General features: G+C 38.3%; 2 protein-coding genes across 5 annotated transcripts in view; one reads left to right on the top strand and one right to left on the bottom strand.

Annotated features, from left to right (window-relative positions):
- The window catches only part of LOC103473467 (BDNF/NT-3 growth factors receptor-like), a 22,974-nt gene extending 21,973 nt beyond the window's left edge, over nt 1–1,001 (bottom strand). For both annotated transcript variants that reach the window (XM_008423749.2, XM_008423750.2), the window contains exon 1: nt 187–1,001. In XM_008423749.2, coding sequence (XP_008421971.1) covers nt 187–386 — 200 coding nt within the window. In that variant the 5' untranslated portion in view covers nt 387–1,001. The remainder of the gene's footprint in view (nt 1–186) is intronic.
- A 4,066-nt stretch (nt 1,002–5,067) lies between these two features.
- hnrpkl (heterogeneous nuclear ribonucleoprotein K, like) lies at nt 5,068–20,229 on the top strand. 3 transcript variants are annotated; one of them, XM_008423748.2, is made up of 16 exons: nt 5,075–5,209; nt 6,531–6,601; nt 7,193–7,290; nt 7,413–7,469; nt 10,565–10,608; nt 11,832–11,904; nt 12,151–12,264; nt 12,535–12,663; nt 12,810–13,117; nt 13,414–13,467; nt 14,272–14,305; nt 15,254–15,269; nt 16,983–17,015; nt 17,141–17,208; nt 17,300–17,469; nt 18,058–20,229. In XM_008423748.2, exons 2-16 carry the CDS (start codon nt 6,535–6,537, stop codon nt 18,086–18,088), a joined length of 1,296 nt encoding a protein of 431 aa, XP_008421970.1. In that variant the 5' UTR covers nt 5,075–5,209; nt 6,531–6,534; the 3' UTR covers nt 18,089–20,229. The 3 variants fall into 3 exon arrangements, with proteins under 3 accessions (XP_008421968.1, XP_008421970.1, XP_017163292.1); XM_008423746.2 differs by lacking the exon at nt 18,058–20,229 and having other exon boundaries at nt 5,068–5,209; nt 17,300–17,567; XM_017307803.1 differs by lacking the exon at nt 16,983–17,015 and having other exon boundaries at nt 5,077–5,209.
- The last annotated feature ends 94 nt before the right edge of the window (nt 20,230–20,323 follow it).

Here is a 20,323-nt window from a genome sequence, read left to right as displayed (position 1 = left end):
TATATATATCACTCGTTTTTCATACATTTTTATTATAATAGCCGCCCGGGTTTTTAATGTAATGGTATATACACTTGTCATGATTAATATATGCACCCTTGATGTTTGGTGTCACTGCCACCTGTACTGTGGGTTTGAGCTACCTGCTTCGTAAGTTAATAAGATCGTTTATATGCACAGACTTACATCTCGGTGATGTTTTCCATGTCATCTAACGTAAGGACAGGGAAATCCTCGATCCCCGGTTCGGGGTCGTTACAAACAATCCGTGAGATGCTGCAAGTGCAAGATTCGGGGCAATAGGCATCGCCGGATCTCCACAGCCCCATGAAAAGCACAAACAATCCAAAACGAGCCATGCCATATTTCCCCGCGCTGGAGTCCATCGCGGGGCCAGTGAATATATCCCACGAATCCCCCACGACAGAACGGAATCTGGTCAAGCTGAATTATTATAGCGTGTCTTCACTTGCCGCCTTTTTATCTTGGCCAAGTTAATCCTTCCGATTCTGCAGAATGTGAGGTAGGGGAGGAAAAAAAAAGAAGAGAAAAGGAAAATAAAAGACAAGCCTGTGTTGTCGGTTGGGAATGCGCAGAGCCCACGGTTTTAACATCAAGATGCCATGGACTGGCCTTCTCCGTCTCCGCAGAGCTGGTATCACGCTACTGCATATCGATGCCGTGAAGAAAGGTGTCAAGTGCTCCGTCCTGCTGCTGCTATTGCTGCCGCCGCCGCCGCTGCTGTTGCTGTCTCAGTCCTCCTTTTGCGGCCACTGCCTTCCTTGTAAAACAAATATGAGCTGCTCCAGATGTTCAGAGATCAATAGGCAGCAGCCCCGTGTGCGTATGTGCGCTGATGGGGAGGAAAGCTGCACAGCGGAGTAAAGGGATGCGTGGTGATGCTGCGTGTGTAGGGGAGGAAGGCTACCTGCATCCGTCTATCGATCATCACCGAGGACGGGCGCAGCTCCGAGCCATCTCATAAGGGGTGGGGGGTGGGGAGGTGGTTGCGATGGTGATTTTATGTCTCAGTTAGATGCCGGCGAAAGAATCTTATTAGAGAAGCATAATTTGAATAATGATAATAATAATACTTTTTTTTTTCTTTTTTTCACTGCGTTCAGAAACTCAACGCGAACTGTAGCAGCTTTATTATACAGGCCGCCAGGAACACTTAAGTGGCCAGCTTTGGGTCAAAGGGGCCCACCCGTCAACAACGACACAGGTACAAACTCTACTGTTGTGGTTACTCTGAAGCAATGCGATAGATGAAAGCTGAGCCTTTTCCATAACAACGCTGTTGTACGGCTGCCCATTAGGCCTGGTGTGACGTGCGGGTGACGCACAAGTCGGGGTGCATCTATGAAAAATAATTACCTATACTATGTCTCCAAACTTCAAATAGGCCTCACACCAATCACTGAGCAGAGCACAGATGGATGTCTGCTATTTTGTTCCTCACTGTCTAAGCACCAGCTTTAGTGCAGCTTGTTACATTTTGCACGTCTTGTTAGAGATAAAAAAAAAAACAAAAAAAAGAAAAAGAAAAGAAAAGTGGTTTAAGATCTCATAAACGTGGCCTGCTAAGTACATTAAGAGGAGCACAAGTGCATCTCAGTGAATCAGAATTAAATTGAAATGTTCCATTATTCCAATAATCTAATTTAAAGTGTGAAACACACTTGCTATTTTAGGAGGAAGAGGAACAATGCATTTAGGCACCAAGAGGTGTTGCTTCAGTTCAAATTGAGCATCAAAATGAGGAGAAGAGAAGATTTACTTTGAAGGTGTTATGTTTGTTGGTGCTTGACGTGCTGGTCTGAGTATTTTAGAACTTGTTGACCCGTTTGGTCTCTTTTGCTCTCAGCCATTTCTTAGGTTAACAGAAAATGTTTGACACTCGTTACAAACCAAGATATATGGAACACCATTTCATGCGCAAGCACGTCAATCCCTGCAGCACTTTAGCTAAACCCGCAGAAGGCCACACCAGGTGCCACTCCTGTCCGTTATGGACAGAATTACCAAATTTGGAAGAAAAAAAAAACAATACATTTGCATAAACATTTCCTGGTCCAATGAGTCTTAATTTCAGCTGCAGCATTCAGAATTTAAACAACATAGATTAAGACATAAGATATGGATCTATCATATCTGGCAGTAGAAGTTCAATAGTTTCAGGGATTTCCTTGAAACACTTTGGTGCCTTACTCCAATTTGAAGATTGCTTAAACACCACAGTCTTACTAAATATTGTTATGTAAATAGCTTTATGAGCAGTCCTCTGCTGACTATACTTCCAGAAGCATAACACACTGTGCCACGACAGCTTAAATAATAAGTATGATCCTGAGTTCACTTTATTTATCTATATTTTATATAGTTCTCAATCTGGTAGGGAACATTGGGGATGTTGTTTAATGGGAGAATTACTTTTTGAATGTTTAGCTGACAAACTTGTTTCAACTGCATAATGCTATCATATCAAAATGAACCAAAATCTCTTGAGTTCTTTTTCCAGGCACATTGTCGAATCTATATGCCACAAAGAATATCTAATGAAGTGTACTTAAAGCACTTGTTTTGGCCAAATTATGCTATACAGCATATAACAAACTCTTCTTCAGTTTGTCCAAAAATTTGAATATTTTGTAAAAAAAAAAAAAGTGTTTTTCACACATTAATGTTGCTCGATACTGAAAAGTGCAATAGGACACATTATTTTGAAGTTGTTTTTTAGCAAAAGACCATTTTAGGACAAAAAAGAAACGTAACCACGGGTAAACACAAACCTTAATCTTGTTTTACACTTAAATCAATTGTATAAAACAGTTTATTTGAACTTTGCTAAACTACCAGCTTGTCACTTTAGTCTGACAAAAGTTTGCCCCATCTCTGATTATCAACTGTGAAATGTTGGAGAGGTCTTCTTGCACGTATAGGCTGCTTTTAATCTCTCCCAAACATCTCATTGAAATCCAGATCTGGGCTTGGACTCAGTTTAGGGGTTTTTATTATAATTCTCAGCCAATCCTTGGTGGATTTACAGGTATGTCTTCAACAATAACCTTTTGAGACCTATCCTCCTTGAGGGTTTCTGCTACACAACTGTCATGTCCAAAATTGTATTTTTCTTATGAAGTGTTTATTATCTCATCATCATCATCATCATCATCATCATCATCATCATCATCATCATCATCATCATCATCATCATCATCATCATCATCATCATCATCATCATCATCNCATCATCATCATCATCATCATCATCATCATCATCATCATCATCATCATCATCATCATCATCATCATCATCATCATCATCATCATCATCATCATCAAAATAATAATAATAAAAGTGTGAAATATATCCATCTTCAAGAAATGAACCTATATAATGCACAAAAGGCACTTTTTGATTTAAATCACATAAAGAAATTAACTTTTTGATGATATTCTAATACACTGATATCAACCTACACAGCAGAATCCGTCCTACAAAATCTACAGTATCTGTCACATTTCACAAATAATTAAATTAATTCCACTTATCACTGAGCAGCAAACTATCTAGGTGATCATATATTTCAAAGTGACCAAATAAAAATGTTTTGCAGATTCCTAAATTTCCCGTGCACGATTAGGAGGCAACTGGAACAGATGATCCATGACACAGTCTGGATGGTTAGTGTCGCTATGGTGACTTACTTTTTAACAAATAGCACTGACAATATCAAGAGTCGCTATGGTTGCAGATGAAAATATGTACACTGGCTTTTCTCTCCCTATTTTTTTATGAGAAACATCAAGAACTGATTTATATCTGTCTCCATGGTAACCCCAGCATATAGGATGGACAGAAAGAGAGGCAGAGAGAAAGAGAAAAAGAGAAAGAGATGTATTTTGCAATATCTGAGAGGAATGTGGAGAATACAACACTGCAAGAATGAGGTCCAAATCTGACCGCACTGGAACTCCGGATTTCCAGTAAGTGTGAAGAGGAGCAGTGGGTTGAAGTCATGACCTCCGATCTCATCATATTGTCAAACGTATATTGCTAGGAATAAAAAAATAAACGAATTAAACCCTACTGTAGCATATAATTAAATAGATACGAATATTTAATATAAAAACAATGCATTTCTCCTGGATTGGCCTATTTCTTTTTAATCTACCAAGCATTCCATAATAGTTTAGTAAATGTAAGAATACATAAAAGCATACTTTGTACAAAATACATCAGACCATAGTATTGATTTCTTTCATGCATTGCCCTTTCTAAGCTAAAGAAACCTTTGCTTATTGCCACTCCTGCAACGCCGCCTGTGACCATCTCTGAGCTCATCTGTCTAAGCCAGCTGGTGGCACACTTGTCCTAAATCTCACATGGAGCTGTGATTTCACTAATACCCAATCTAAACTACTAAGTATGTTACATGTGTCATCTTTTAGATCAAATCATTGTATTTGTTTTATGCCACAAAGCTGATGTTGATTCATGTAGTAAAACCTCTATGTGTACATTAGGCACATTGGAATAAAATTCTCACTGTCTGTTAACCTTAAGTCAAAATATCCCATTACCATGATAAATACATAAAATGTACAGCAAGGATGTGATTTAAAACAGAAAAGCAACAATTATTTGACCCTGCCTTACTTCAAATTCTTTACTTCTTACAGCTGATGTCATCTACTGCCAGTTCTTTGACCTCCTATTAACTGGACTTCAATGTGTATTGTTCAAGTCGAAACTGTTTATCTGGGTAAACCTTGATTCCAATAATTCCCCAAGCCTGTTTCACATCATCAAGTTGTGTTTTACATACAAATTGATTTGTATATTTTAGCAATGCTGCCTAACATACATCTTCCCCCCTCCCCCAGAGTTTTACCACTTTTTAGGGGATTTTTCTTTTCCACAATTGTTGTTTAAAAATTTTTTTTAATCTTTATTTTGCACCGAAGACGCATGTCAAATTTAAGATTCTCATAATAGATCAAATTGACCAAATCGCTCCTGCACGTGCATAACAGACTTATCAGTTCTTTTTGATGAATTTTGTCTTAACCCCGCCCATCCCTGCTGACTTGACAAGGGTGTGCAAAGAGACGAGCGGGAGAAGGTCGACAAATCGAGCCTATCCACGGATTTTTCAGGGCGAGGCGACAGTAGAGGACCGCGGTGAACGTGGTTTGGCTGCAGGTCTGTTTCTATAAAGGTTACATTTTGATAGTAGCTCGTGACTTTACCTCCTTTGCTTTTGGTCTGAATATTGGACATTGTTGGAGGACGGTAATTTAACGTGCCTGCTCTGCTGTCTTTATTTTCTTGTCCTGCATGTTGGCCAGTCTTAACGTGGACACTAGCTGGCGCCTCGTAAAACGCACAGACCCACTAGCTGGCTAACTAGCTGCTAGCATGGAAAGTAATGCCAACACTGCTAAAGGCTTTGTAAAATCCGGGGAAAAAATACGTTTCCCGTTCAAATTACACCCTCCCACTCTACAGTCATAGTTTATATCAACATTAAAATCCTATTCATAGAGAGTTATCCACACAAACTGCTAAATTGTTGCAGGCACTTTCCTTTTCTCTGGACAGGACCTATGTAAACATGACCGGGGCTGCTCTGTAAAGCCAAGGGTAGCATAACGTCCTAGCTGTGTTTATCCAGGCCTCTGTTTAGAAGTGATGCTTCTGCAAAATAATATAGCCCTCAGTTGTGGGAAGAGCACACTCAGTCCCTTTAAGGCTAAAGACCATGTTTTATTATGAACAAGCAGGCATGTTTAACATGTGATAGTAGGAAAAACACGTAAGGTTTAATTAAGCTCGCAGGTAAAGGTATACTGATGTGCTGGGCTAATTTTATTAATGGAGAATGTGCTTATGCTATTCTTTATAAAGCATTTTATTTTCTCCAAAGTAACTAAACTACAAAAATAGAGAGGCTTTTCCTGATTAATACATATTTTTTCCAATTTTCTTTAAAGTATCAGCTGCGAATTGAATTTAGTCTTATTCTAACTTTTTTCCTGTAGAAATTCTATTTGAACCGAATATAAAAAAATATTTTTATGAAATTCAGAAAGGTGTATCTAATGAAGTGTACTTCAAGCACTTGTTTTGGTCAAATTATGATATACAGGTGCATTAATAAATGTTCTGTTGGTTGACAAAAATGGTACTTTTTGAATACTATAAAAAAGGAAGCAAATTTTTCAGTCAGGATTTGACTTGCTGATCACCAAAACTGATGAAGGGAAATGTCTTTGACAGTTTTAATAATCTGAAAAAGAAACATGAAACTATAGCATTGCAAGCTGAAGAAAATACATGATGTAGTGTTTGAGCAACAATCTAACCCCTAGATTTTATTATTTTTTTATTATTTCTTTTAATCATATGTATGATTGAAGGAAATAATATATGTTTGGTTAACAAATGTATATTATTCCACTGCCCTAAGCTTATTCTTACTGTTTAGCAGATCCAAGAATAACCAGTTTTCTTTTCACTGCAGACTTATGACAATGGAAATGAAGGGTGAACAGCAGGACGAAGATATTTCATTCAGCAACACTGACACTAATGGTGAGGTCTTGCATATCTTCATTTTACACATTCTTATTGCGCATTAGAACTGCCCAAAATAACATAGTCATTGAGAAGTTTCCAGACCCCACCCGGTCTCAAAGCCAGCATCGAATTTTTTTCGAAGTTGATTTGCTGAAGACTAAAATTATAATCATGAGAAAAGAACATTTCTGGCCAGAATAACTTGCCATGTGGTCATGTCAGATGGTTGAGAGATCCTGTTGTCCAGGAAACTGCTGTTCTGTGGGCCCAGAGCAGATCTGCCCATGTTTTAATTCAGAAAGGGTACATGTTGGTTCTGGACGTAGACCAAGTTGCATTTGGCTACTGAAGTGTACTTGGTGTTGATGGAATATGCTGTAGACTTTGCTCATTCGAGTATTTTTTATTTATTTTTTTTACTAATATTTATTTGGTTTATTATAGCACTTTCACAAGTGAATCAGGTGAACATTGTAACTTATGATTCTTCTAAATTAAACATTAAAAAGTAAACTAAACAAAAAAAAAGCTCATCTTTTATTTCTGTAAGTGCATAATTTAGGAGGTTGCTGCATGCTTTGGGTTTGACCTTGCCTTCTCTCTCAGGTAAACGTCCTGCTGAGGACATGGACGAGGAGCAAGCCTTCAAACGTTCACGCAACATTGATGAGATGGTGGAGCTGCGTGTTCTGCTTCAGAGCAAAGTAATCAGAGATCATATCATGAGCCCCTGCTATTTGCTGGGCCACATAGCAATTTAAAAAAAAACAAAACATTTTTTCTTTCCTCTCTCTCGGTGATCAAAGTGTTTTGCTTTGCTTCACAGAATGCGGGAGCCGTCATTGGAAAGGGTGGCAAGAACATAAAAGCTCTTCGCACAGACGTGAGTAAATGGATAAAAATGTCTTCATATATATTTGCACTCAGAAAACTTTAGCTTTCTTATTCTTCCTTTTGGTGCTGATTCTAATATACAGAATTCTTATTCAGCCCTTAGAAAAATATTGTTACATTTAGTAGCATTTTTTTGTCACAAAATTTGATGTATTTTACTTGGACTTTATGGTGATTGACCTGAACAAATATGGAGTGGAAAGAAATCCCGAATAAAAAAAGCCTCCTTCACTTTGTTCATAAAGAAAATCCAATTTAGTTGAAGAGAGAGATGCTCTGGTCAGATAAAACCACAAAATACATTTTAACCTACACAGAAATTCTAGTTCCTGATAAACGCATAAAAAATTGTGAATGTGACAAAATATAAACAATTCCCAGGTGTGACTGGGTTATTTTATTTATTCTTGAGTTTTATATGTTGAAGAACTATTGAAAGTTAGTAGTTGGTGCGTTCTAGCATCTGGGTTATTATAAAAGCAGCTCAAAATTTGTTTGTTGGTTTTAATCATCTGTCGTCAAGAATCACTGCACAGTGCTACCCAAAAAGCATTACTGAGACCAGAGGGTAGAGGTCGACCGATATGGGATTTTCTATTACTGATAGCAATTTTAAAGTGTCAATTGCAGATTTTTGAGACAATTGATTTTGTTTTGTATTGTTGATTATCTGTGATTCTTCCCCATTTTTTTTATGTTTTTTTTTTTTTATAAACATTTGATCAAAAATGTGCCATTTTCTTTCACATTTAATCGGTTAATTAGTGGGCTGATGGTAGCGCCTTAAGTTGGTAGCTTCTCTTTTCCCTACCGTAATACAATTCATATAGGAAAGGAGACGTTTAAAGGTGCCCGCTGATTTCCGTTTTATTAATTTGCTTAAAATATACCTTGTATGAGTCAAGTGGAGTACCCAAAATAAATGTGCTGAATTTTTCAAATTTAGTTTAAAAAGGGGGAAAAAAGCTATACATCTTCCTCTGTTATTTGTTTCCCCTTTAAAGCAACTCTTAAGGCATTTTTAGCTCAAATTTCCTCTACATAAACCGTAAGGAGAACATCGGAGGAAATGTCATTGATTAGGACTTGCATAATGTGATTGAATGAAACTAAATGCACAAAGCACAATTCCTGTATTTAGTAAAATTTGTCAATAACTGAAACATGGTCTCCCCTGCAACTACAATCTGCTTTTATGACATCCATTGTCAGCAGCATCTTCAGTCCATACTAATAAGCTTTTTAACAATAGGTTTTCCACCTTCATAAACATCAGTGGTGCAGTGGACAGAGCACGAGTATGTACAAACACATTACCAAGCTAGCAGTGCCACAACACAGGAAGACACGTTCTACTTTGTTTAATTTCTTCATATCCAAAGCTGTGAACAAGTTCTGCTGTCATTCCACCAGTGATGCATACATGCAGGTAATAATTACACATACAGAACAGACATGCATCAGTTTGCAGTTGAAAGAGGAAGTTTACATCCACCTAATAAAGACTCACTTTGTTTTTAGTACTGTCTGAAGTTAAATCAGTCAAAACTTCTCTGTTTTTAGTTAATTATTACCAAAACTATTCATATTTGCTAAATGCCCCAATAATACGGGAAGGAATATGCCTTTCTCACACACACCTTTCCAGATCTGCCCACAACTTCTCCACAGGATTTAGATCAGGGCAAAACATTGACTTTGTCTTTAAGCAACATTGTAACCACTTTGTATGCTCAGGGTCATTTTCCATTTACAAGACCCATTTGCAGCTCTGGTTTAACTTCCTGCCCAATTGTTTTTGATGTTAAGAGAAGTTTGGTCTTAGTTATGATTTAAGTTCAGACATTGAGGGGGGGAAAAGTTGTATGTCTTTTTTTTTTTGTTTTTATTCTGCGTATGTAAACTTCCAGTTTCAACAGTATGCAAACGGAGGCGCTGAACTCTGTCAACTCGCTCTTTGCACAGAAGCAACTGTGCGGCAGCTGCTCCACCTGGCGTGAAACCAGTAAGATTTTGTACAGGCCGTTCACAACGCATAAAAGCAAAGTTTTGGTTTAGTGACACTCGTTTCTTTAGCTTAAAAAATGGTTATGAAGGACATAACCTTTCAGCATGAAGGTTTTTAGCGATTTAACTTTGAGACCAGATGCCGGTGAGTAGCTACTGCTAGCTAAAACAACAATGTACAATCTGAATGCTTTGCCATGAATCCAAAGGTTATACATACAGTTTCCTCTTAAAACATATCCATATAATCAGCACACAGATTAATAATCATTGTCCTGTGTAGCTGTAGGTCTTTGACTCTCTGCACATTACCTTATCAACTCTGTGGCAACAGGGCTGTGGTGTTTGAAGATATGCTTGTTTAAAAAAAAAGAAAAACGAAGTGTGCGCCATCAAGACTGATAAAGATACTTTGGAAAACTGGAACGTTTTGGCCAATTGATCGGTAGGCCGATAATATCGGTCAACCTCTACCAGAAAGTCATTGTTAAACTGCTCTGCTTGAGTTCCCCCCCCAATAATTAAAGCTAATTCTAGATGTCGCTTACATTGCTATTTTTTTTAAATAGAGAATTCCTAACAGCCCTGTTGGAATTTTTTTTTTCTCTGGGTTGTTAACTTGACCAATGTGCTCCTTCATACTGCCTGTTAAAACTTATCTCTGTCCTGGTCACACTTCCTGTTCTCCTTCACTCTCACAGTTTCTCTCATATCACTTTTTGGGACAAAGTGTGGCGTGTATTCAATTAAAACTGTATTCCTTCTCCCCCTCTTCCCTTCTCCTTTTACTTGTTTTTGTTCTTACTTTTGGCCACCTTCCTCCGTTGCCCATGTACCGGATCGACATGCCCCTCCTGCATTGCCCACCTTGACGTTGGCCCAACCTCCGCCCGCCCCCGAACGAAACCCGACCGCTCGGCCATCTGACACTCCCGGTCGGCCCTGCCCATATACTGTGCCCCTCCTTATTCGGGCACCTAACTTGACATGATGTGATTGAATGCCCCTGCCCAATGCCAACCTCCTCCACCACAACCACCATCACCACCACCACCACCTCCTCCTCGGTCCATGCAGTACAATGCCAGTGTATCAGTCCCAGACAGCAGTGGCCCAGAGCGGTATGTCCCACCAGTTATTGCCTCACTGCCTGATTAGAACAGTGAAACACTTGTCTTTGATAGCCTGCCTTCTGTTTCCATTTGAACATTTTTATATACATGACACTTTACAACCCCCCCTCTTCCCCTCCCCTTCACCAACCACCCCCCTCCTTTCTCTATAAGACATGTATTGTTCCTTGATTTTTTTTTTCTGTTCATTTTTAAGCATCTCCTATTAAGTTGGAGTCTCTGTCATTACAGTTAATCAATCATGCGGAAATTGTCTGACAGCCCACTACAAAGTAGCTGGTGTTTTATATTCAGCGACACTAAAGTTGGATGGTTTATTTGTTGCTCTGAGGAAAATTTGTGAAATGCAGGCATCTTTTAAAAAATTTTTTCCCCCCTCGCTCTGTCTTCTGTGACCCACCCCTGGTCCCTTCCCCTTGCCTCCAACCTCCCACTCTCCTCTGCCTCCACTCTCCCACACTGTTTCCACCATTACCGTCCCATGATCTGAGAGAGAGAGAGAAGAGAAAGATAGCTTGCTTTCCTGTGGAGGCTCTGCCCTTTCACTTTGTCACTTCATTGATGTCTCTTGATTCCATTGTGCTGCATCCCCCCCTCTCTGTTGAATTTCTTAGGCAGATCTGATCTGATGTAACCTATCAAACCTGTCACCTGTCACATCACCCTTCCCCTCTCCAACCTGCTCTTCCTCTGTGCCACAAAGCACTTGGTAACCCCTCCCCAACCCCTCTGCTGTTTTAATGTGCCTTAGCTCTCTTCCCCTCTCCTTCCCTCTCCCCCCCTTCCCCAACCTCGTGGTCACAATGAGACGGTGAGCTGGTGGTGCAGCTGTAATGGCAAGTTAAATGACTTTCTCTTTCCCCAACTTCCTGGTGGTGGGATGGTTATAGAAGAAGTTTCTCGCTCTTACACCACTTACCCAAAATCTGTGTGGCCACTTTCACGTTTTTTCTTTTTTTTTTTTTGAGACGCTCTTTAACCCCCTGTCCTCGTAAAGCTTCTCTTACTTTTGAAATTAGTAAGGGAGTCAGTGCATGTCTACTGCTGTCAGTGTAGCGTTGGGGAAAATTAAGCACTCGTTTAAAGCGTCTCATTAGTTTGTTCAGGACTGTCTGCTGGGCTGTATTTTAGGTCAGGTTTATCCCTCCATTTTTTTGGTGTTTGGTTTTTGTAATTCATTTATTCCTGTTTACCGAATTGGTTTCTGGCAGGATCCTGAGTGTAAGTGCCAGTATCGACACCATTGGAGAGATTCTACTGAAAATCATACCGACTCTAGAGGAGGTAAGATGTTACGTCAGTGTTGTGTCTAAGTAAACAGTGGTGTCTTTTTAGACATTTATGATTTTTAAGATAAATGTATATTCAAGTAAATTAATATACATTTTGAAAAAATTGTAATGTAATAAAGCAATAATTTGCATCAAATGTTAACTTTTCTATGGATTTCAAAAATATATATTTTGTCCACAACTTCTATACTAACATCTAAGCATACAGAACTTTGTTTTTGTTCTTATGTTTTGCTAGTACCAGCATTACAGTGGGATTGATTTTGACTGTGAGCTTCGCCTGCTGATCCATCAGAGCTTGGCTGGTGGGATAATTGGAGTGAAAGGTGCCAAGATAAAGGAGCTGAGAGAGGTAGGACACAGCCCAGATTAACCATTTAATCCTCTGCACTAACAGCTGAGCAGTAAAAACAAACAAGCAAAAAAGACCACTCTTTAACTTTGGAAACGTGTTTGCCCTTTGTTTCGCACACTGGTCCTCCTACAAACTCTGTTTGCTACTGCTCAGACAAGTTCTAGTGCATTTTTGCTTTTCATTAGGAAAGTTTTTTTTTGGACTGTGTAGAGTCAGAATATGAATGTGAGAAACTAAGGGGAAAAAAACTGTGTGTGTGTGTATTAGAACACCCAGACCACCATCAAGTTGTTCCAAGAGTGCTGTCCACACTCTACCGACAGGGTCGTCTTAGTGGGAGGAAAACCAGAACGTGTGGTTGAATGCATAAAAGTGATCCTAGAGCTAGTGTCAGAGGTAAATCTACCTTCTCAATTACTATTAATACTCTAAAAATAATTAATACCGACACATCTTGACTTATAGAACATCACATTTATTTTGAGTGCGGTGTACTCCAGCTTCGATTTATAATGTCACCGTAAATTTTCTTCAATCTGCAGGCACCGATTAAAGGCCGTACTCAGCCTTACGACCCTAACTTCTATGATGAGACGTACGACTACGGTGGCTTCACCATGTTGTTTGAGGACAGGGCCCGACGACCCATGGGTGGATTTCCCATCCGCGTGCGTGGCGGTTTTGAGCGCTTGCCTCCTTTACGTGGCAGCAGACCTCTGCCTCCCTCCAGAAGGGACTATGATGACATGAGCCCTCGCCGGGGTCCTCCACCGCCGCTTAGCAGGGGCATACGAGGGGGCAGCCGAGCGCGTAACCTGCCTCTCCCGCCACCCCCGCCGCCAAGAGGAGGGTGAGAATTGGGCAGATTTTATGCTTTCAATCCGAATCTGTTAGGTTTTAAATTGTTTTGGATGAATTTGCTAACTTTACTTAACTGGTTTTGGCAGCTTTTACTGTAGATAATCAATTTGTACATCTAAGGTTTGTTTTGATAATTGAAACACTACATTTTAGAAACTGGCAACATAAAATAACACAGAGGCTTTAAAAGCACATCTAACAGTGGGGTTGTTCAGTCTTAATAAATTATTTTGCGTCTCTACCTCACATCCATCTGTTTTTTTTCTTCTCTTATATTGTTTGCAGAGGAGACAGGTTTTCACATGGCAGCTATCATGGCAGCATGGATGACAGACCAAGGTGAGAAAGGTTGAGCTTTAAATTTCTTTTTAAAGCTTAACAGAATTTAGAGAAGATCATATCTGTGATTTAAAAAGTCCTATTTTTTTCTTCCACTAAGTCGACCAGTGTCACTGCTTGCTTGGAACCAGATCTTCTTATTTCCAGTGACTGTTTGTTTCAACGATTCCTGCTACTCACTGAAATTCAATTGCAATTGCTGTTTTCGACTGAATTTATGAATGCCGTTTGTGGCTTTATTGATGACAGTATCAGATGTTTGAGTATTCGCTGCCGGTGTTTGCAAATCATTCTTGAAACGTTGTGCGTATTTAGAAATGTCAGTCGGAAATCAGATATTTTTGCAAAAATTTTAAATGTTTGGAAACACTGACTTGTTTTAGCGAGCATTTGTTACACTTTTTATGGTATTTCAAATAAAAATCCCCTTCTAGGTTTGTATTCATTCATTAATTCATTCATTGTGAGTTCATCCATATAGAGGTCTGGCTGCTGTGCAAATATAAAAAATTCAGTGAACTTTGAGATTGAATCATTTTCTCAAAAATATTAAACCCGGCCATTTTTAGTGGGTGCAGTGTCCCCATGCACTGCGATGCTCTACAGATTTTGAGAATACACAGAGAGAGGATCAGACATTTAATGTGCAAAAACCAACCAGTTAACAGCCTGTTATCTTTGTTAGAAACCAGTTAGAAGGAGATAAAGCACACACTCTTGGTCTGGCACTGGAGCACTTTGGTGGAAAACCCCTGTTGGGTCAAACTGTATTAACAACTTTGTTTTTTTCCCCCTGTTTTGTAGTGAAAGAAGAGGCAGAGACCGCTATGACGGCATGGTGAGTGTAATCAGCTGCAGCTTCAGGGCTCACTTGCTTTTTTTGTTTTCTCAAAAGACTTTGTGGTCTCTGCCTGTGAGTTGTGTTTTCAGATGATGATTACATTTCCTTTTCTGAGTGTAGTACAGCACACTGGCTCTGATATGGCTGTTTTTTTTGTTTTTGTTTTCCCTCCACATTGGATGCACACTCATGTAGACCTGTTGTTGCCTGGCAACAGTTGTCTCCGTGGTTACCACTGAGCAACTGAGTATGCAGTCCAGAGATCCACCAGGCGAGCCATTGAACCAGAGCGGTTCTTGAAGTGGTTCCCCGCAGGTTTTAGCTGCAAGCAAAAGAGGGCAGACAAATACTTTCTGACCATAAAAAGGGAGAACCCTTGAGATTTAAGTATTATTTAAAAACTGTATTACTGCTTCCAGTTGTCTCAGCAGTAACACAGAGATTTGAATTACGATACAAGTTAGGTTAGTGCTGTCTGCTTGCTAATCTGTCTTTGTCTTTGAAACACAAATCGGTGTTAAATTGGTCAAGTTTATGTCCTAATGTGAGTAAACAAATTTGTGTGTATTACTATGCATTTATTAGCCTCCCAGACATATGCTGGACGGATAAGAGAACTTTTAAAAGTATTCTAAAGATACTTACATCTTCTGTTTTATTTGTTTCTTGACTATCTTGAACTCAGAGTAGCTTTTATTTAACATGCTTGATTCTGCAAAGTATTGTTTAGTGTCTTCAGATATGCAACATTGACTTTGTACAATAAAGAGAGGTTAAAAAATGGCATAACCCTAGTGAGACATCAAAGAGTGATTAGTAATATAATGTCGTATGTGTATTTAGTTTATAATTTGTGCTATTACTGAAAGCTTAAAATGTATTCTGATTTCTTATTAATTGTAAATTTAATCTCTTTCTCTCCTCTCCTGTGATCCTGAAACGCAGAGTGGAGGTGGTTACGGTAAGTCTTGATATTCATGATAATCCTGCAGTTTTATTTATTTAAACAATGGTAATTATTACCTTTTTACACACTTTGGCCTTGAAATGGCTAGAAAGCGTTTTTTTTTTTTTTGGCTCTACACGTTTACACACTTTGAAGTACCAAGATGTTTTTTGTTCAACAGAGCATGTGCAAACATTTCAATGACAATCTTGAGATCTTCTGGACTTTGGTTGACTTTTTTTTATTTTTTATTATTATTTTATTTGATCACAGATAACACATTCATACCCCTGGTAGATTTAAAATATTTGTCATTAAACAAAGAAGTTTGTTTCTAACAGGAAATGAGACAGGGTTTTTAAAAAAATTATAAATGTAAAAGTTAAATGGGTTTTTACCCAAGTGCTGAAATATTTTCTAAAAATTCTTTTCCTACAAGTCGGTATTTTAGTTTACTAAAAAGAAAGTCAAATTAGTCTACTAAAGCTAAAATTACCACCAATGGCTAAATTATGTCCTATACCAAGCTCAGTCTGAAATAATACTGGCTGATTGAAGATAATATACTGTGATAAATAAAGACTAACATAAAAATAAAATATTATTTCACTGTCCCACCTGAATTCAACATGTTCCTGTTAGGAAAACCAGTGGGATATGTTTATTTCCCCATCTGATGTTTATAAATAAAGGTTGTACATGATGTAAATTTTAAAGGCCTGGCAGCCATCTTGGTTATTTAATTCTGAGTTGCTCAAAGGCCTTCCAACTTTCCAGTTTGTAATTCTGATTACCTGGAGTAAAAAAAAACAACTTCCAAACAGATTATTACCATCTTCAAACATAACACAAATGCAAAGGCACCAAAGTCAAGCTACAGAAGGAATAACAAGAGTTTTTTTCTGATGCATGTTGTAAATGTCTGTTTCAAATATTTTGTTTAAATGTTGTTTTGAAATTTTCTCAAGGATAATGCAGCAGAGTGCGGGAATCCTCTTTTTTCACTTTTTCTTCCTTTATGTTACTTTTTTTTTAGGTTTAAGTTCAGCGCCTGAAACATTTCTACTTTAGAATCAGCACCCAGTACTTGGTGCCAATGACTGAAATTTGTTTCTGCTGTCCATATCTATTTCTTTATAAATTAAGCTTCTGTGGAACAGAGTAAGAAACAGGTTTTACCTGTTGATGTTATTTTTACACTTTCACTATTTCTTCTTGAGTGGCATTTAGATTTTTAAACATAGCACAGCTAATTGATTCCCAAGAACTGGTTTGGGAAGCAGTTTAAATGAAGAGGAAAACACAGCTGAATTAAATAATAAAAAAAAGTTGATAATTCTCTATTGCTGAAAACCCTTCTGCTGCCTCATTAGTCACTTATTGTCAAAATTTTAGTTGCACCACTGACCAATTTCTTTAAATGTTTACTTACCGTTGATATAGTGAAAGTGTGAATTAGTTAAACCCAATAGATTTAAAAAAATGACAATTGGTATAAATTTACACAGCACAATTTCAACTCTTATCTTTCTATTTACTACGAAAGGACACACTTGGACCAAAAAGGCTTAATATTTCTTTATAGATGTATCACCATCGCTGGCGTTTTGGCCGTTCGGGCAGTACCGCTCAGTTGCTGTCGCGTGTTGCATTTCCTTTCCTCTTCCTGTGGTGTATTTTCATTTTCCACTTTCTGTTTTTTCCTTTTTTTAATTTTCTTTTTCAAAGACAACAATTCTTCCTGGGAGCGCTTTCCATCTGGTGAGTTGGGATGGATCGTTACTGTCCCAGAGTCTTGTTTCCTAACCTAAAGGGATAGCTTGTTCTGGATCGCAAGCCCCAGTTAAAGAAAGATCTCCTACAAAGGTCCTTTCCTCTCTCCGTAGGCGGCAGAGGATCGTACAGCGACATCGGAGGCCCAGTCATCACGACACAAGTCACCATCCCAAAAGATGTAAGTAGAACATGATTAGTGCAGTGCCCTACGAGACAAATTAAATGCCTTCGGCGCTCCTGAACCCATTTTCCTTTTTGCCGGCGTGCAGCTGGCAGGCTCCATCATCGGGAAGGGCGGCCAGAGAATCAAACAGATCCGCCACGAGTCTGGGGCATCCATCAAGATTGATGAACCACTAGAGGGCTCTGAGGACCGCATCATCACCATCACAGGGACACAGGACCAGATCCAGAATGCCCAGTACTTGCTGCAGAACAGGCATGTGACTTCAAGCAAAACAACATCCTCTCACTGCAGCCGAGACGCTTCTTATGCTGTTCGTCTAGAACCAGGACAATAAAAATTTGTTGGTTTCATTTGGTAGTTTGAGATTCATAGTAAAATGAAGATTTGTATTCTTTGTTTGGATAATTGGTATCTTTTTTTAATTCATAAAATTACTTTTTGGTTCAAACTAGTTAACCTTAAGGAAGAAATTTACTAAATATACAGTATTCTGGTCTCTGGGCTAATTTGGGGCATGAAATATACAAAATCAACCATTTGAGTCAGTAATTAGATTACTTGGTAGTACGTGTGTGTGTTTACTTCCTTTCCTCCTCATCACTCCACAATCGAGCAGGTCTGAGTTGGCGTGTCAGTTCCAGCAGACAGGATTTATTTCCAGCCTTGACCTTGGTATTCTTATTACAACTTGAGCTCCATGTGAAGGATGTCTCGCGGTTTTCAGCATCCAGTATTTACAGCTGCCCAACCCAACTTGGGTTGTGCTGTTGTTCTTATAAATATTTTCCCATGTTTTTAATATATATGCACTTTTTATTTTTATTTTTTTCTCTGTTTCAGTGTGAGGCAGTACTCCGGTCGGTTCTTCTAGAGGGAAGCAGAAGAGAGGGTGAAGCCATGCTGCCATACTGTTTGCTCATTCTACTCAGAGCCAACATTCCTCTGCTTTGGGTAGATGTGTCCCTTCCCTTTAACTGTCTCCAGCTACCCACCGTTGTGTACACCGGGTTTTATTTGGAGGCCTGAAAAATCCATAATTCAGTGCTGGTATCTTCTTTTTCTTTTTATCTACTGGTGTGTAACCCATCTGTGTGATTAGGTTTGGTGTTGTGAGCCGGCCCTAGGCCTTATCTTCCGCATTTCAGTACAGCAAGCAGAATGTACTTTTTTTTTCTGTTCTTGTTTGAAAGATATTTTTATGATTTCCTTTGAATTTTAAGGCCACTTTCCTAACAAAGATGAATAGTTTTTGAATGGTTGAGAAACTATTAAAGTTAAATAACTGTTAAATTTACATTTTCCATCACTTGTCTCCATATGTAAAAAGTGTTTTTTCTTTTTTTGTTTGTTTTTTTAGATGGTGTTCGAGGGGTTTGGGGAGAGTATTTATTTTGGAGCAGCGGAAATCAATAGTATTCTCAATTTCACAGAGAGCAAAACTTCAGTTTTACATATTATGCTTTAAATGGGTACAGAGGAGAAACTGGTTAGGAGTGTGTGGGGCCTTTGTTCTGCATAAGCATGGATGTGCTGTTCGGAGTCAATTTTTGGGTTGATAAGCAATGTGGGCTTAAAAATTTTAAACCCCAGACAGCTCCAAACCACACACACTAGGCATGGGCCTGTATGATGACCTTGTGTGAAAATGTCACTGAATATATTTACATAAAAAAATTAAAAATAAAATATGTGATTTGATCTGCCTTTATTAAAAACAAAGCAAAAGCATTTTTTCACCTCAGCTTTAGCTAAAATAGTATACAGGATATCATGACATAAAAATGTCATTGGCTAAATATTTATAGAAATTCTTCCATATTTTGTAAAAAGGCAGCAGCTGTTTTTCAGCCAGCTCACCGGCAGTTTGCAACAAGTAGTAGAGAAGATGCAGAAAAAATTTCAGACATTCAAACACAGGAATAGTGAAATTACCCATGTAGGTCTGTGTCTACCAAAAAAAACAGATCAATCAAGCAACTGTAAAGAAGACTATTTGATTGGTCTGTTGCTGGGAGGGTTTACACTGTTGACGCCTTAATTTTTTTAAAATTTTTTTTAAACCAGATCAGCCTAGTAGTCCAATGCTTTTTGGTAATGACACCTTTTTCAAACATGATTTCTGTCTGAAGGTGTAATAAATGTAAAAGACTGTTAAGGCAACATAAAAAAAATGTAAGAAAATCTACTTTTATTTGAAAGATGATTGTACAGTTTGTATATATATATATTTACTTAAAACCTGTAATTTTAAGGACTTTTGGTTCGGCTCAAATTGTGTGACGTTTTCTTGGAAGAAAAAAGTGCCAAAAACACAGACTTACAAGTTTTCTTTGCTACGGTGGCCCTTTAGTGCCAAACATAAAAAAATAAACATTCTCTAAAATAATATTAAAGCTATTGAAAACACAGCATTTAAAAAAAAAAGATATAATAAAAATGTCACAACGAAACTGCGAAAAAGAATTGTAAATGCAAAGTGTGCCTGTTCGGCCATTTTGTTCTTGCACTATTGGTCATATTGTTTCATGACTTTCTGCAATATACAAAAAGCTACAAACAAACCTAAACGATGCTTAAGTGCGTGGGTATGAAACGGGCTAAAAGGGATGTAAAGGTGCACAATTGGTGAAGGGACAAATCTAGTTATTTGTAAATGTATTTCTAATGAAATCTTTCCTACGTGTTTTCTGATTACGAAATTATATTTAGAATCTTTTACTGTAAAAAAAAAAATTACACAATCAACTTTTTCATCAATATTGGGTTTTCTGTCACTAGAAAGGATGGATTTGCTGTTGTCTAGCCTCAGTCTCAGATCTGTTCACTCCTGTTCTTTTGTTTTTCATTTTTGGATTTTTTTTTTTTTTTTTTTTTTTTTCTGAAAGCATCCCTGAAGATGCAGTTCTGTGTGAGGCAGATGCAGCTTTGCGAGTCCACAAGTGGTAAATTCTGCATTTGCTCTCAGATATTTGTAGTAACTCCAAGTGTTTAGTAAATAAAGTCTGTGTCACAGCTCTGAGTGCGCGCGCGCGTGTGTGTGTGTGTGTATGTTTTTGTTTGTTTCTTTGGAGGAGCACGGTATATGTAAGGAGATGATGCATTATGA

The sequence above is a fragment of the Poecilia reticulata genome, linkage group LG12, assembly GCF_000633615.1.
Source record: "Poecilia reticulata strain Guanapo linkage group LG12, Guppy_female_1.0+MT, whole genome shotgun sequence".
In the NCBI taxonomy this organism is placed as follows: Eukaryota; Metazoa; Chordata; class Actinopteri; order Cyprinodontiformes; family Poeciliidae; genus Poecilia; species Poecilia reticulata.
Note: the sequence above shows the minus strand (reverse complement) of the source record. Positions and strands in the feature narration are given on the sequence as shown.